The 18695-nt window shown below is 35.8% G+C and overlaps 1 protein-coding gene across 1 annotated transcript; it reads left to right on the top strand.

Annotated features, from left to right (window-relative positions):
- Positions 1-1315: 1315 nt before the first annotated feature.
- Positions 1316-15266, top strand: LOC128232806 (uncharacterized). The gene is made up of 14 exons (XM_052946545.1): positions 1316-1443; positions 3263-3664; positions 3782-4084; positions 4295-4378; positions 6184-6267; positions 6501-6794; positions 9738-9977; positions 10233-10391; positions 10604-10795; positions 11025-11162; positions 11783-11974; positions 13065-13250; positions 14226-14351; positions 14688-15266. Exons 1-14 carry the CDS (start codon positions 1380-1382, stop codon positions 14981-14983), a joined length of 2760 nt encoding a protein of 919 aa, XP_052802505.1. The 5' UTR covers positions 1316-1379; the 3' UTR covers positions 14984-15266.
- Positions 15267-18695: the final 3429 nt, after the last annotated feature.

Raw genomic sequence — 18695 nt, 5'->3', positions numbered from 1 at the left:
GCCAAACGTATTGTTTTATATTTTATGCAAGACCAGAAACATCTTACACCTTGTTTTTCCAGATCATTGAATTGAAACTACAATTTTTACTGTTAAAATTTCAACTCAGTCAGTGATATTATTATTTAAAAAATCACCAAGGTACAGTCCCCTTAAAGTTAATTAATATAATTATATTATATTATAACTATTGATTTTATATTTTCGCAATTTTCGTGAATTCGCTACGTACATAAAACTTTTTTCTTTAGTTTAAGCCAATTAAATTAAGCCTGCAGCTGTTTGAAAGAAGGAAATAGACTCATTATCCTTTAAAGTCACTTACGTATATGTTTTAAATTAGTTATAATTTGTGAGAATTAGTAGATGTGTTAACACTTGTTAAACGGGACTTCTGCGGAGGTATGTTCTCTTTTCAATTTTATAAGCATTATGTAAAACCTCAATGGAATTCCTGACAGTTGAATGATAACACTTGTTACTCATCTTTTAACAAAAACACGCGGTTCGCTTTTGTTATTAGTTTAACCTTTATTTTATTTTACAACGATTGTAAAACTAGCTTTTAATCACTCTCGATGTGTGCTCTTGTGTTGTGTTGTGTGTGTGTGTGGGAGGGGGGGGGTGCGTAGTACCCGGAGGAAACCCACTTGTTCGTCTTGGTGATCACAAACCAAATTCACATGCGCCAAAACCGGTAAATCGAACCCTAAAGTGTACTCATGAATACTTATCTGGTAGTTAGATCACATGATTTTAATGAAAATTAAATATCTTATAATGTTTTCCAAGATAAGACCGACAATCTAAAGTTTTATTCTTTAGCGTATTAACAGGCTTAAGTTTAGACGAAAAAAAACTACTTAAAATATATTTTACAAAATCAAAAACTATTTACTAGCGTGATTATCATTACTTAATTTTCTTTAAAAGTCTTAAAAACCTTTTAAAAATAAGAGTATTACACTATTTATACCAAATCATAAATAGTTGTTCGAGAAATTGTGCCTACTAATGCATGTTAAATATTGTTGACCGAATATTGAAGCTTTTATCTCTCGTATATCAAGATAAATCTTCAATACTATGTAACTCTTGTTTATAGACTTGATATCTGTTGAAACATTTTTTGCACTAAAATCATATCTATCAGGTACGGGAGTCCTTACCCGTATCCTTTAATCCATTAATGATACGTCTATATAGGTTACATTCAGAAATATTTAGAGGGAATGGTCAAAAGTTACTTCAATATCGTTTCAACGATACCTTTCACATATTACTTGTATTGTCTCATTGGTATGATTTGTTGAACAGACTATAATTGGTATAACTGACACCCAAAGTCCAGGACCCCCCCCCCACCATCTCGACAGGCAATGTTGCGGGCCGCGGTTACCCTGTGCCTGCTGTGTCTGGCCTGCGGACCCATACTTGGACAAGGTCAGTAACAATAAATAAAGGATGAACTTTTTATTTAAATTTAATAGTAAAGTTATTTTTGTAAATCAGAAATGTCTATAAGAATCGTTATCTGCATCTGCATGGTTTGATTGTTACTACCCCTACATTTGTTTCTTTGGAAAATGTTTGTGGGAATAAGCGCCAGTGTCCTGCATACAGCAAGATAAGATAGGATTATAAGTATATATCATGTGTTTCCAATACGGATAGAAAAATGCGACCCGAGGGCACGCGCGTTAGCCGGTAACGAGGCTTGCCGAGTTACCGGTCACGCAGCGTGCCCGAGGGCCGGATTTTTCGATCCGGACCGGAAAAACATGATTGATATTTTTTCTTGCATACCTAAAATTATGAATTTATGGAAAAAATGACGTATAAAGTGAACTTTCGTCATTTACACCAAAAAGCGCGTGCGACGTTGTTTACTGACGTCATAGAGCGCAGTAATTTTAAATAACTAAAAATAGCGTTTTTTTACGATGAATTATTTTCAATTTTAATTAAAAGTCTTGCAAACATATATATTTGATTGCGCTTTATTGAAATGGCATTCTATATCTTTCATAAACCATACAATAAATGAAATAAGAAGTGGCGCGTTGTTGCGCGTGACTCATCTTACATGGGGTATGTAAGATGGGTTTTTCCAGCACGGGTCACATGACCGGAAACACACGTCCGGTATGCAAGAAACATCTTTCCAATTACGGGTCATGTAATATATGACATGTAAATGCCACTATATAAGTAGTGAAGAAATATAAGAGTAGCCATTAAAATACAAAAGCTGCTTATGATCGGATCAAAATTATTTTACTTTCAAAGAGTCCGCGCGTTCTTTTCTTGCATACCTTATATCATTAATTCGTGGAAAAAAATCATGAAGAAGACGCATTTTTGTACGTTTCACCAAAAAACGCATGCGACGTTGTTAAGTGACGTCATAACACGTAGTTAATTTAGATCAAGGATGCCGTCAAATAGTCCCTCTAAAAAACGTGTATTTGACGATCATTATTTTTATTTTGCGATTAAATCTCAATTTTCAATATATAATTGATTGTGCTCAATTGAAATGTCAAACTTTACTTTTTCATAAACTGCACAGTAAAGAAATTAGAAGTGGCGCGTTGTTGCGCGTGATCAATTGGCATGAGGGTTCTACATCAAAATTTCCAGTGGGCCCGATTTCAGCAAAAATGCCTATTAGGTGTGGAAGAAAAATCGACATCCCAACCCTATGATAGTTGAGTAACGCGCAACAACCCGTAACATCATTTAAAATGTGTTAATGTATTATCATATGCAATTAATTATAACATTTCATAAGAGCAAGATGCAATAAATAATCATGTGAGAAAATATAGATTAGTATTAAAATATTCAAACTCTGAAAAACAAACAAAATGGCGTTGTTCTTAGTAACACCTTGACGTCAGTTACGATTATAAAATTGTTACGTATTATGAAGTCAGAAATCACGACGCACACGCGTTTTGGTGAAATGTATAAAAAAACGTGTGTTTTAACGCTACATTTGAAAACGTTTGAAAGTTAAAGATATAAAGGAAAAATGTCAAACATATATTTTCGATACGTATTTATCCGACCCACAAGCACGCAGTGTTCTGGGCAAGACTCCTGACCGGCCTTCACATGTGGCCTAGAGATGGATTTTTTTCATCCGCAAACGGACACATGCAAAATTATTATAACAGCCATGCAAACTATATGAAACTATATATTAAACTAACAGTTATGTTAAAAAAAGTTTGGAAAATTGTAGTTAATATTTCAGCTGTAAAGACACGATTTCCCTTTGGTTTCGGACGGCTATCGGGTCCTTTATCGAAGAACGAAAGGTTTAGAAATATGGTGCATAAGTTCACGTCTGACTCAAAATTCCTTAGAGGGCAGCTATGGAAAACGACCAATGTCTTAACGCAGGGATCGACTATGTCTGATACTGGTAATGATAAAGAAGAGAATAAAATTGAAACAGAAATTAAAACAAAGGTAAATGACGCGTTTCAACGTTTAATGAAACATAATCCTGATCACTCTTCCATGCTGGACACAAGTCAGATGAATGCAGCCATGGACAAAATAATGGCAAAATCCAAACAGAGGCTCCAATCTGGAAATGGCCAACTCAAGAAAAATGAAGTCGACGGTGACCAGCCATTTACGTCTGTCGAAGGTTAGTAAAGTCACTGGATAAATGATTTAATATTCACCAGGAAAATCTAAATCAAATTATGTATTTCTGTCTCAACATGCATTAGACCATATCAATAAAAATACTCTTTTTCTCCAGAATGTGTTTATCAGTCGAAGAATGATGTTGCATGTGATCCGAAAACCTCAGAGAGAAAGCTGTTGCTTTTGAAGGGAAATCCTGGGTACTGTAGACCTTACCACATAATGCGATGTATTCCAAAAGATTATACAAATGATGAAACGAAAGAGGAAAAGGTTGAGTCCAACATCGACGTAACTATAACACCCATTAAAAGCGTTGCGACGACAGATACAGAGACGACTATAGATAATGCAATACCAGAGGAAACGACGACGGAATTTGCCAGTGGAACTGTTACGCATTCCTCAAATATCGAAGGTAAATGCAACTAAATCGCAACTTATATTAATAACAACAGAAAACAAAAACACAAAACCCCACATTAGTTGCCTTATATAGATATGAACAGTTCAGGATAGATATACAAGAAGCTGGGCATGGACTACAACAACTCGTTTTTTTTGGTTTAAGCTTACTAAACTAATACTTTGTCTGAGAATTTACTGAAAAAAACTGCTATTTTTTTAGATAGTACGAATGGAAGCGACGCAGTGGTGCACCTACAACTAGACGAAGAGGTCGATGTTGCTCCTTCAAACACTGACCAGCCCGGTATGGACCATATGGGTTTACTTATCTTAAATGAAAGTTGCTTTAAATACGATATATTTTGATTAAGGGTACTAAGAAATTTTTCATATCGGATAGTTTTGTCAAGATATAATAAAACAGCTTTTCTTAATTATTGTTTCAATGCCATCCAATGTCATAATAATGAGCTCTTGTCAACCGGAATTCACAATCTTATATTTACATACAATATAATAAATCGGATTAAAACGAATGCGTAGGTTATAAAGTTTCTTTCTATAAGAATTAAATTACAGGTTGTGTAGGTTAATATGAATATAAGACGAGTTCATATACATGAGAATATGTTGTTTATAAAAACTTTTTTTAAACATATTGTATTAAGAGAACTAAATTTATAATGTATATATGTATGAATATGGTGATTTAAGCAAATAGTGCTTCTTGAATATATTTACAAATTTTCGTTATTGTGTTTTCGTCCATGAAGTCAGTAGTTCTTGAAACTTAAATACAGATGGATTAACATAGGCGTAACGTTTGGTATACTCTTTTGTAGTTGAACATAACATCAACACATACAAGCGATATTTAACCTCTATGTTCCTGTTATTGCAACATGAACAGTAACGTCCATTACGAGTTATTTTATTACCAGGGTAATGTTATGTGTGTTTTCCCAAAGCTCTCACTCTCTGTTTAACAAAGTACAATCGTTCACTCTTAATATCGTTTTATATCATAAGTGTTTTTTCAAACTCGATCCATATCCAAAACAGAGACATTACTTATGTTCCCAAACCCTTCTTGTTGAAATGTATGTATACTTATTAACTTTAATTCACTTATAAGTGGAATGTCATTTATAGTATTGGAATTATAAAATGCAATCGCAAAATAATAAGACTTTACTGCTTTTTAATATTAGAAACACAGTTTCTAAAACATTCAGTCACTACAGTCATCAATAGCCTGTTTACGTATCCTTTTCATTATTATGTTATTACTGGTGTGATTTTTAAACAAGTATATTGCAGTTCTTAGATATCCATAGATAAACGAAACTTCCTAGTTTTCCATAAGCTGCAGTTTTACATTTGTTTATGTTCGCTCGTTTCCATCTTTTCATTTTTTTTAATGTATACGTTCTACTTCTTTGGATTTCGCGAAACCCCATATTTCAAATGCTTGATCCATATGCATAAGCCATATATATATTGAACAGCAAGAGCTTCAAACAATTGGCATATAAAATGAATAACAAAATTTACATTGGTGAAAATCGCTGTTGACCGATTGTTAATAAGGTAATATTTAGGAATATCAATGATGCAAATCTGGGTTTGAGAGACCAAAAAACAAACTCTTTAAAAGTCTTTTGTCGTTTACACGTTCAGTATTAAGCAACCACAGAAGATGTGTCCAATCATTCATGTGTAGGTAGTTTGAGAGCTAAGGGAAATTTATCAAGAATTTATTAAAAAAGCATTTGCACTTTTTCGCAACAGTGTTACAAAATAAGGAATGATTTTAGATGCCAAAATGTTTTATATACCCAGTAGACAATGTATTGTCCAGGTATGCACGGGTGTCCTAACTGTTCATGGTAAATGCAGATTATTCACAAAATGCCTTGTCATATGAACTATACTTGTATAGTAAAATGAAGATATAATAACTAGTATTATTTGTAAGTGACCTTTTTGCTAAGTCGCGTACACAATTTTTGAATCCTAATTTCGACATCCTTATTCCTTTTTACATGATTTGCCTTCTCTAAAAAGTAATGTATGAACTATAACAATTCGTATACATAATTTCTATAGATACAACCAATGGAAACGACGCAGTGGTGAACCTACAACTACAGGAAGAAGTCGATGTTACTCCTTTAAACACTGACCAGCCCGGTATGACACGTACGCGTTAATTCTTCTTAAATGAATGTTGCTGAGGATACTAAGAAAATAGTTCTGTCAAAGATAGAATAAAACAGCTTTCTTGATCATTGTTTCAATGCTACCTGGTGTTATAATTAAGAAAACTTGTCAATTGGAATTCACAATCTTATAACTTAAATGTTTTGTATTGTTTAGGCTGTACCATCCGCTTGGTTTAATACGTATAACATTATTTGTTAAAGACGAAATTGAAGGCCACAGCGAAGATGACGACGATAATGGGAACGGTGGCAGTGCTGATGAAGATAATGGCAACGGTGGCAATGATGATGAAGATAATGGCAACGGTGGCAATGATGATGAAGATAATGGCAACGGTGGCAATGATGATAAAGATAATGTGAACGGTGGCAATGATGATGATGATAATGTGAACGGTGGCAATGATGATGAAGATAATGGAAACGGTGGCAATCACAATGAAGATAATGGGAGCGGTGGCAATGATGATGAAGATAAGAATGACCGTGGATTAGGTATGATGACTAAACATTTTTACATAAGGTTACTACACGTCATTTTCATGCATGCATTCAGTTTTTCATCAGAAATGCCCTACGATAGATTTAATTATTGAAAATACTAGAAGTAACTAGCGGCCAGGAAAGGCGGTGTCTATAACTCTTCCGTGTAACACGCGTGCATGATAAGTCGGATGATGTGAATGAAGTCATACAAAGAGGTTGATAAATAGGAAGGTGAGGATATAGCAGTTGACATTGTTTATTATCTAACCTTGTGTCCCACATGTCGTGTTATATGTATTCATTCCGTATTTATTAAGAAATGAGATCGACGATACAGTTCATGAAACAATGAGAAAAGAAAACTATTGAAACAAACTCAAAGCGTATACAATCAAGCCTATATTTATAAAGGACAAAAACCTAGGTCAAGCATATTATGTATATATAAAAATAAGACTCTTATGCATTATAAAACCAAAACGTCTACTCAACCTATTAGTCATCAAAGTTCACTTTAAATATATCACCATCAATTGCATATAACATATTTAATCGAAATAAAAGCATAGATTATAAGGTTTCTCTCCCTGGGAATTGAATTATATGTTTTTGAAGAATAATAAGAAAGTTAGACGAATTCCTATACATGAACACATGTTGTTCACGAAAACTTGTTTAAACATGCAGACGATTGTATTAAGAGATTTTAAGAATGCGTTTGGATATATGTATAAATATGATAATTAGCAACAATTATAGAGAAAGAATGAACAAAGAAAACACAGATGAAAACAAAGATGGAGAGAGTGAGAATACATGTAAGATTGATTACAGTAAGTTAGATAATAGTTGGGTACATACACAATTTGGTGGAAAAAGTCAAGTCAGGGAAAATAGCATGATCAGAAGCGTTTTTAGTCTTTTAAGAAGTTGTATTTCAGATACTTAGGATTCAGGAGTTGCTCTCGTTGTTAAGGGGGTGGGGGCATTACCATTGATAACTAAACCAATGTTGATTTATCTGTGATGCCAGACATACCAAGAATAAGTGTTTGTCGAATAAAGGTGTACAAAGGACAATTCAGGAAATAGTTAGTGCTGCTTTCAGCTTTACTACATTTGCATCGAGCAGAATTTGTAATGTTTTTGCAAAACAGGTGATAGTTAAGGACACTACAAACTATCTGCACACGACGGCTGCCATTGTGATAATATGGAGGGCAGAGTGAAGATTGACTAGAAATATATCGCTTGAAAGAAGCAACAGAATGGTTATCCTGCACATTCTAAGGAAGATCATTCCATGTACGTATAGAAATTAGGTTAGAACTAGTACGTAACATAGCCGTTCTTGTATATGATAAATTGCGTAGTGGGTAATTCCTAGAACCAACAGTTAAAAAGTGCAAGGCATGATAGAGACTCAGGTACAAGGCCGTTTTTCATTTAATAGAGGATGCATAATTCTTGATTGAGTCGTCTTTCAGAAAGAGTAGGCCAGCACAGGTCCTTATGAAGAACATAAATTGGTATAAACATTTGAGCCACACAGTCTATTCTACCGGCCTCATTTTGGATCTTTTCCAGTTTATATTTTTCGTAGGCTGTACAATTATACTAGACAATATCAGCATAATCAAGAATTGGGCGAATGTACGAAAAGGATAAAATATCTATCTTCTGTCCAGACGGAATTTGAGCTTTCGTATGATGTATACTCGTTTGTGGGCTTTACTTCTATTTCACCCAACGTGCGCGATGCGATGTGCAGTCACCAGGAAGGACCATACAAAGATGTTAGTCCAAATAAGTTTCTGAAAATTGTTGACCATACATAGAGAACTTTGAATAGAAACGAGATTGACGTTCTCGGGAGAACAACATTGACACAGTTTTTGCTGGGTTCCAGTTATCCAGGACCAGCCGCTTATGGTATCAATGCCCCTCTGAAGTATTTTAATGGCCCGTTAAGGCTCGTCAACGTAAAAACTTGTATCGTCTGCAAATAACCTGACGTCACTAAAATATTTGACAACAATGTTATTTCTGAATATCAAAAATAAAAGGGAACCTACAATTTACCCTTGCGGTACACGGGCCTCAAGTAGGACCCAACTAGACATGGGGCCAGATAGAACTGCACGTTGCTTTCGATTACTGAGATGATCACGGAACCACGAGAGTAAAAGGCAATGGGCACCTGTTTCTTGATGCTTCACAAGCAAACACTTGTGCCAAACTTTATCAAACGCTGATATAATAAAATACTGATCGAACTTCAAGGCCATCGTCTAACGCCTTACATAAAGAGTTGTAAAGGAAATTGATTAACATTGGACCCAAGGCCGAAAGCCTGACTGAAAACGGGTAAAATATCTAAAAGCTGGTTAAACTTTTCCAATGTATTTAAAAGGGAAATAGGACGATAGTTTAAAGGAAAAGTCGTATCTCTATTTTTGAAAACTGCAAATGCATAAGCATTTTCCCACTATTTTGGGAACTCACCGATTGAAAGAGATGTATTAAATAGGGAACATAGAAGAGGAGCCAAAAATGTGCGACCATTTTTTTAGGATACGGTTACTTATGCTATCAGGACTTGAAGCGTTTTTAATGGGTAGTGAAGCTAGAATGTCTTCATTTGGAAGCAATGTATTAATGTTAAGATGTTGTGATTACTGTAAAAGTTTTTGTTTGCCGACGGAACGACATGACCACTTTCGTCTAATCAAGATTGATTTATAAAATGGGCAGTGAGAATTTTTTTTTTATTATGAGATGTGTTTAAGAGTAACCTTTACGCTTGCGAAGAAGATGATTTAATGCAAGGTCAACCAGGGAACGACTTTATCTGGTCGAATAACGACTGTTTTAGTAGGGATAAATCTTTTTTGATTAATTCAAAAAATACTTTAGTAACATCGTCAGTGTATATATTAATATTTACATCAGAAAGCGAGTCCCAGTCAGTTCTGTCAATGAAACGTCGAGAAGTGGAGTTTGTTGCTGTTGATCCCTTTTCCATCCTTGGTAAGAAAATTAAGGACGCCCGGACAGCTTCTCGAGAGTCGTCCAGAATTGACCAGGACAAGCAAGAGGCTGTACTTGTGAACACAGAAGGAGACGATGAGAAGGAAAAAGAGAAGGAGTTGGAAAAGGATGGAGTTCCGTTCAAGTCCGCACTACCAAAGAGTAAGATATAATTACCTGTGTCGATTCCGTTCTCTTGAGCAGCGTTGATAAAATGTTCACTCGTACATATTGTTTTATTCCTATCATATTGCTGTTTTACCAACACAAATCAAATATAATTTTGAACTTGTGTACAGTACTAAAAATTGCATCATGCGCGTCAATAACTTTAAGTTATAATTATATAGCTTGTACGCACGTAACAGGTAATATGGCTTAATAGTATAAGACAATTATTACCTGTTTTATTTGCAGAGTGTCGATATGAAAAGGTTAAAGAGTGTGACGCAGACGAGACGATCCTTCTCCAGCTTAGTCTGAGGACGTTCTTCAACCGGTGGAGATGTGATAGGCGCATTCGGGTCCCGTGCTCTGTTTATGAGTCTTCAGGTTCTGTTGGAGACGTAGAGAAGGGTGGGTATTAGGGTAATGTATATGTCGATCATTACAGTATACAGCAGTCAGCTTAATTAAAAACTACACCGACACGCAAAATTGCAAAATAACACAAAATATACAAACTTTAACAGCAAAAAAACACTTATTAGGGAAGCCCAAAACCATTATTTCATTAAGGCTTTAATCTAAGATAACAACTGTTTACATAAGAATTGTATAAATAACAGAACCAAAACGCCAAGTGAACACCGCACGAACATTAACTGCATTTGAACGCCTTATCGCCCTTGGTAAGAACACTATGGACGACCGGACAGCTTCTCGAGAGTCTCCCAGAAGGGAACTTGTGAACACGGGTGGAAATGACGAGGAGAAAGAAGAAAAAGATGAAGTTCCGCTTTTCGACGCGATCCCAAAAGGTTAGTTATATCGGCAGGTGTCGATATCTATGTCATAATTGCATAAAATGTTCACACTTATGTATTTTATTTCTTCGTCTCTTTATGCTCTGCAATCTACAAAGAAAAATATACTTGTTAATACTACGAAAGATTGCCGGATGTATGTCAACAATTTTCGAATACTTCAAAGTAGCACAATGTAAGCAATGCGGCATATTAGTACACACTCATCATGTTTTACTTGTAGGTTGTCGATACAAGAAGGATGGAGAATGTGAGGGTAACGAGATCCTTCTCAAGCTTAGTCTAAGGACGTTCTTCAACCTGAGGAGATGTGAGAGGCGCATTCGGGTCCCGTGCTCTGTTTTTGAGGACGTAGAGAAAGGTGGGCATTTGACTTGGGTCATTTACTTGTCGATCATATCAGTAAACATTGCCAACATCGGTTGATATCACAACGACATTACTTAGGTGAAAAACTGCAGACACAAGCTCAGTAGCAAACAGTTTAAACATTAACCCGGTTTAATGGTACTGGGTAGCCACCTCGTTTATAGAAACGTTGTAGAACATTGCCAAAAAGCTATAATAGGGACCACCTAAAATCAACGTAACAAACTTGAGAGTAGGATCCTGGCATATTAAATGCGGTCTAAAAACTCATAAGTGATTAATAATTCATGTATATAAATTGTGTGAATGAAATCAACACTGAGTGACTAGAAAGATGTACTACAACCTTTGTATAAAAAAGGTCTTCAACATGGCTAAGATTATGTAAACTAAAGACTACCGTTCTCAGTCTCTGTAAAACTGGAAATTATGACAACATTAAATGTAAGTGTGGGCGACTTTTTTCACATTGCAAACACCAACCAAATAATGCAAATATCCGCAACCAAAATCATATTGATTTGTTGTGTTGGAAATACACATCCATGACATTGTCTTATAATGCCTAATGGTATTATAACAACTTTAACAATATATACATAAACATTCTAGAGCCACAACGACTAGTGAAGAACGCAGGAGCCTTTACTAATCTTGGTCCATTTTCCGCCTTTGGTACGAAAATTAAGAACGCCCGGATTGCTTCACAGGAGTCCAACAGAAAGGAACAGCAAGAAAACGGAAGTGCCGATGGTGTGGTAGACCAGGAGGATGGAGTCCCGTCGTATTCTGAAATCCCGAGAGGTAGGTTAATGCGTAGTAAATGTTATTGTCGTATAAAGAATTTTTTTCTAAAAAATGGACATTATGCGCATTACCACCCAGCAGGCACGGGGCGACAGGTGGACGTTAGACATCCAAAGAACGTCGGGATACAGTCGGCTCTGACAGTTCTTTAGACATATAATTGCAAGTTCGATCCGTGTATGCGTTAATTCCAACAAAATTCGACGTTATTATACGACTATTCAAAATAAATCTGGCTCCATTTTTTAAATAAATCCGACCGATTTGCATCCCAGTCTGATCCAAATTTGCTAATATCCGACCATCATTGTAACCAAAATTAAATATTTATCTAGTGAATGTCAAATTTTGTTCCTACGCCATTACACTAAAATAAAAGTTATTACTTCAAATGGAGGACTTAATTATGTTTCAGTTATTGCGTGTTAATTTGTATTTAAATTGAACTTAACAACGTAATCATATCAAATATGTTGCATTCATAACATTTTCCTTAAAATAGCTATTTAAATGCATTAATTAGCCTATTAAGAACGACCGATATTTTAATATGAATACAGAACTAAATAGCAAATACATCATCCCAAAATACATGTCTAGACAGAGCAAGATGCGTATATATTTCTTATTAATATTACATCATAAAATGAATTTGAAAACAGTTTATCATTTCGTAGTATGACGCAGTCAGGTCACTTCCTAATCATGTCACATATTTATGGCATCAAGTACACTTCGTATTATGATGGCACACGGCATGGTCAAGCTATAATACATCCAAATGACGCCATTTAAAATGGTGAATAAACTTTCTTCTTTAAAGTCTTCAATCGAAGCAAAATATTGCCTTCCGACGGGGCATTTATGACGCAATTTATCGCGTGGTATACATACACTGGTGTAGTAGGATCATGGCCAAAAAGTGTATTAATATTTGACAACCTACATCGGGAGTCGGTACTGGAAGGCTGGAGACGCAGAACACTATGATGACATTTAATTCACGTGGTATGTATACCGTGGTACGAGTTACTATTAAATTAACCAGATATTGCAGTACAGTTTTTTACCTATTCCTCTTTTGAAGGATGCCGCTACCGGGAGGACGGCGAATGCGACCCACTTAGTGGTACTATGCTCATGAGGCGGGTGAGAACCTGGGGTTGGCGGTGCCCGAGACGCATTCGTGTCAACTGTACGCTAGATAAGTCGGAAGTTAAGGACCAAGACACGGAGGTAGAGGTTGATAAAGGAGATGGCGAGGACATTACAGGTACCATTGTATATTTCCCAGTTCGCCATTCTCCAAGTAATTTATATTAATTTCGAAATTATTATAAAGAAATAAGATTGCCCATTCAATTTATAAAATATTTAAAATTTATTCGGTTGCCCGGTTAGCGCAGTGGTAAACTCGGTTTTGTTAGTGGTCACCAATGCGGACAAGTGGGTTTCCTCCGGGTAGTCCGGCTTCACCAACAACACAAGACCACACTCTCGCGTAACATCTTGCCAATGAGAGCGGTTAATATAATGTCGTAATAACTTGTTTCACGAACGTTGTAAAAGTTTAAATTAAATTAATTTATAAGATAAGAGTTTCGTTGATGTCTGAAATGCCTAGACGTATGTAAATGCATACTTATAAATTGGAATGTCTTAAAAGGAAAAGTGGGTAAAATAGGCCATGAGTCAATTTGCTTCATTTATTCAGGTCGTATCTTCTACATGTGATCTAAATCTTCTTTAATGAGTGTATTTTATCTAAACTGTTTTAATGAATAATATTGATCTTATCTGTTGACTGTATTTTCCTTTGGGCTAGGATAATTAGTTTCTAGTTTTCCGCGTTATATGAATATGATTTAAACATTGAATATACGCCTATAGGCAATAAAATGATTAATTGCACAATACCATTTGATTTCCATTGCTTTCACCGATACCAAACTCACGTTACATTTTAGGAAATAATTTGAGTAGAAACATATTGACCCATTACTAATTAATTATTGCTCATTTAATGTCTTTGATACCAAGTGTTTAATTCCATATTGAAAAACCAACTCACTCTTTTTTAAAGAGAAGTAATCACTGCCACAACAAATATACGGTTACGGTTATTGTACATGTTATAGAATTTCATACTGCCATGCTATTTTTGTTTATTGTTTTATTTAAGTATATGCGACTAGACCAAAAAAAAGAAGAAAGTAATGAAGAACATAAATTATCTCTTACATTTCAGCTCTCGGCAAAGCATTGAACAATGACCCTGCCGTGGAACTTGACCATGATGATGGTGAAACGATGAGCGCTGACGATGAAACTGCAGGAACGTCCGAAGAAAGACAGCTTCTTGTCCAGCCTCAAGGTTTCTTGCAATAAAAAAAACCAGCAACCCTTTTTTGGACGAATATGTTTTATTTAAGACAAAGCACTGCATTAGTATTTTTATCATTGGTTGCTTGAAGTTTTTGATATCTCTGTTGTAAAGTCACACATATCTGTGTTACTGTACACCTTACATATCAGATTGTTTGCTTTACAGACATATCGTAAGTTTAATTATATCATATTGAACGCAATATATTCCATGTCCAATATAAAGAACGTTGGTACATTTCTTTAACTGAACATTACTAAACATTAAGTTAAAGTATTTTAATATTTTGCAAATTTATTAACGCACGACATGAATTATGTCTAGAAATTGAACCTACGGCTGAGGAGCTGAAGAAGATCGGTGAGCGCCTAATGAACGGCTTACCAAAACTACTTTCGTTGCTGGAGGAGCAGGGTGTTACAGGCCAGGACATGACGACCATGATGGGCGGGCGTACCCCGGGCTCCGGCATCGGCTTCCGAGAAATGGTGGAGCAGCTGCTGACCACGGAACAGTTTGTAGATGCGGTCACAAGGATCCTAGGTGCAACGTCAGCTGAGATCCTCGCCATGCAGCCTACACATTTACTGGAGGCGCTCTTTGAAGTCATTGAAGTGTAACTGAAGTCTTAATGTGCACAGAATGCCGGAAATACTGTTTTGCATATCTTAAAAAGAGTATTTTATGATGAAAAATAAAGCAATCTACTCGTTCGTTGTTATTTGACATGCGTGCCTCTTTTTCTTCAGAAACACAACTATAAACTGAATTTCTTTTGTTTTGTTCCTCTATTCCGCTGAACATTGTCAGCTTGTTACAATGTCTACTCATTATTACATGTAATTGTCAGTTTGCTTCGATAAAACCTAACATTTCAACTGTTTTCCTAGTAGATCATGTGTCATATGGTGTGTCATTGCAAACCCGTTTTCGCTGACATCTTGGGATTAGGGGCGATTTTAAAATTAAAGATGTTACACAGTGTCATTAATAAAACACATTTTGACGATACAGTGTTATTTTTTATAAAATATGTTATTTTGAACACATGCATCATTTGTTACTATATTTGCCTTCAAATAACATTGTAACAAAGAAATTAAGATTTGCAGTCCTTACTCAACACGAAAGTGAATACAAACAGACCCTCAAACTAACAGGCCATTTATAATTATCAACACAAACCTTTTATTTTAATAAACTGAGTGTGCTTTAGTTTCCAAATAATCGGTAAAGTATTCGTATAATTTTAAGCGTCAGGATTCTAAGGATAAAACTCCCAATAGTTTAAGAAGTATTGTTTCAAGTTCTATCGACCGGGGAAGCAAACATCTTGGCTTGGATTCCTCGTTGGCTCGAACTGCATGTAAAGGACCGATTTCTATGTACTGAAACATTCCCGCTTGGCTCGAAACTTCCAAAGCTCGAGGTTATTTCGCCTATCCCTAGGACGTTGAGCCAACGGGGGTTCGATTGTATAAATAGTCATCGTTACATATTCTTTTTTTGGTAATATCCTTATCTCACGTGGTCATAATTGTTAAGGTCAAGGATTCTTCTGTCAAAACCAATAAGCTTTTTCATTTTTTAAGGCAATAGCGTGATTGCTTTCGTGATTGCAAATCGGTTGGAAATTCGATCAAATCACAACCATTTTATATGATTCGTGTGTAAGATATCGAAAAATAAAAAGCATCCCCACTGAAAAAAAACACACAAAAAACTAAACAACAAATTAAACTGACATATTGAGAAATCAATGTGCTCTTAGTAAGATTAATTATCAGCATATAATTACGTACTTGGTAATGTATTGAAAAAAGAAAACACAACCGATATATTTCAAACCTTGCATGCATTGAAAGTGTGAACCAAATACAACAGAAATGTACAATATTATTCAAACAAAGATGTTTTGATAAACTGGACAAAACAACACACGATTTATATATTAGAAGTATTTTTAATCAAATAAATTAAATCTTATTGTACCCTTTATACACTTCTTCGATAAATATTTGTAGGTTTTAATTTGATTCGAGGTAGCTTTAAAATATGTATTGACTTGATACAAAACCAAAATTGTATCCAGTTAGGAAGACTATAAAATTTTATCTTCCATGGCCGCTCGTGTAAGATACAGTCATCTCAACCCGAGCTTAGGGTGTTTTGCGTGGTTTACCGAGCGAGGGTTGGGATGAACTTATATTACACAAGCGGCCATGGTAGATGCCCTTTCTACCATCTCAGTTAAACAAAATAAAGTTAAAATGTATTTTTTTCGCTGGATTTTTTTAGAGCGAAGTGAAAATAACTCGCGTACAGACATGGAGTAATTTGTGGTTGTCATATATATGCGCGCAGTGATGCACAATATGGAAATAGTCAAATCGTTCTTCAAATAGTTCTGAGGACAATGCAGCAAAATTTCTTGAATGCAGCGTGAAATTTGTTTTGTACCATTTGGAGCGAGAAATGATATATTTGGATTTTAAATATTGCCACAAGATAAGTTTTCAATGGTGCTACAGACGACGGACTTCAACAAGAGAGATAATTGCGTGATGAGTGATGACAATAGAAGAAATTCCATACGGGGTTCCATACGCGTACTTTTTATCCTTGCCCGTGGGAGAAAATGGAATCGCAACATTACTTATTATGAAAGATTAGAAATAGTGGTCTCGACTTCAATGAGACTATTGACAGTACAGGTAAGCACACCATCACGAACGCTCATATTAACGGGTAAGGCACTTCTCCTAAATCGGGCCCTGACCATAGTATCGCATTACGATTTTTTAGAATATATTGCCTACGACATTATACGTGACGGATCTCCGAATCTGAAAAAAAAAGGTTTTGAGATTGAGAGGCTCGTCATTTGTTAGCGTGTTGGAAACTTATGCTTTGCAGTCAATAGTTTTTAAAAAATAGTGCCAGCATCTGGTCATATAACCCATGTTTGGAAGATATTTTTGCAATATTCCGACGAATGATGAGACGCTACTGCGACATTAGTGGTGGTGTTAATAGTTTATTACTCCGGGTTCCGGCGTCAGCACATTGAAGGGTCCCAGAGTGACAGTTCAACCAACGCACACCTATCCTGGGCAGACTATCAGGCGGTTAACCAGTACTAGGTGCCTTGACCTCTGCAAGGAACTGACAACTTCTGTACATGCCAGGGGCAGTGGTACAGTGCGAAAGGTCGTAAAAAGGATTTCATAACCAATCACAATAGAAGTGACCCAGTCCGCCCGGGATCGAACCCGGGATGTCCGATTCACAGTCCAACGCTCTTCCGATTGAGCTAACCGGGTGGATAAAACATTAGTACACTTTCAAGGCGGTATATGCATCGCGGTTGCTTAAGGATGTGCTTATTTAATCTAACTTGTACGAACAAGTACGTTACTAATTCATTCGTCCTGATTATTCCACGGAGATAAACGATTCCTTGGGTCGGTAGCAAGATTCATAAACGGCTTGTTACGTTTAGACATATTCAAGTAGTTGTCACTAATCGTTAGAGTTGTTGCAATAAATCACAACTTTGTACATGTAAAATGTCAATCATCATTTTTAATATTGTAGAGATATAACATGATAATATTACAATGGAAATGACAAGGTCAAGCCCAGAAAGCCTAACATTTAAATCAAATACTCTCTTTAGAGGCACAAAAAGACACTGGCCGAGACACACAATGTATAGACATTACAGACTGACGCCAAATGCATCTTAATATGCTATCATAATGCCCCTGGGAAAACGAAGAATTGAACTGGCTGACTGTATGGACATCAAAAGCCTAAGATTGATTTACGGTGTGAAATGATCGTGACTGTTTCTCGATAGTTTTGAACATTATCAAAATTGTAGCCCTTCCCTATATATCATGCTTCATACAGAATCGCGCAGTTGCCACCACGTACGCGTGCACGTTTTGCCAAGATTCCAAAGAAAGTTACAGTTGTTACTATGTTGCATTTGAATTAAAGTAGTACCTTAAGAATAGTCGTAGAATAATCTTGTAAAGGTGGCATTGGAAAATGATATCCCGATGCGTCACAAGTAAACGTTGAAGAACATTAGGATCTATCGGAGCTATTATCGTTACAGCGAGAGCTCAAAGAAAGTTATTGTCGATTGTATTAGGATTCTTGTAACTCACTCTAATTTAATGTTCAAATGATCATGCATGACAACCTTACAAATAAACAACGAATCATCAAGTTTTCGCTTCCTGGCTGATATGATATCGTTATGATTGCAGCATAATCTGAGCAGTACTCATGCCCTGGTCACACCCAATACTGCAATCGCAA

Source organism: Mya arenaria, chromosome 4 (genome assembly GCF_026914265.1).
Source record: "Mya arenaria isolate MELC-2E11 chromosome 4, ASM2691426v1".
In the NCBI taxonomy this organism is placed as follows: Eukaryota; Metazoa; Mollusca; class Bivalvia; order Myida; family Myidae; genus Mya; species Mya arenaria.
Note: the sequence above shows the minus strand (reverse complement) of the source record. Positions and strands in the feature narration are given on the sequence as shown.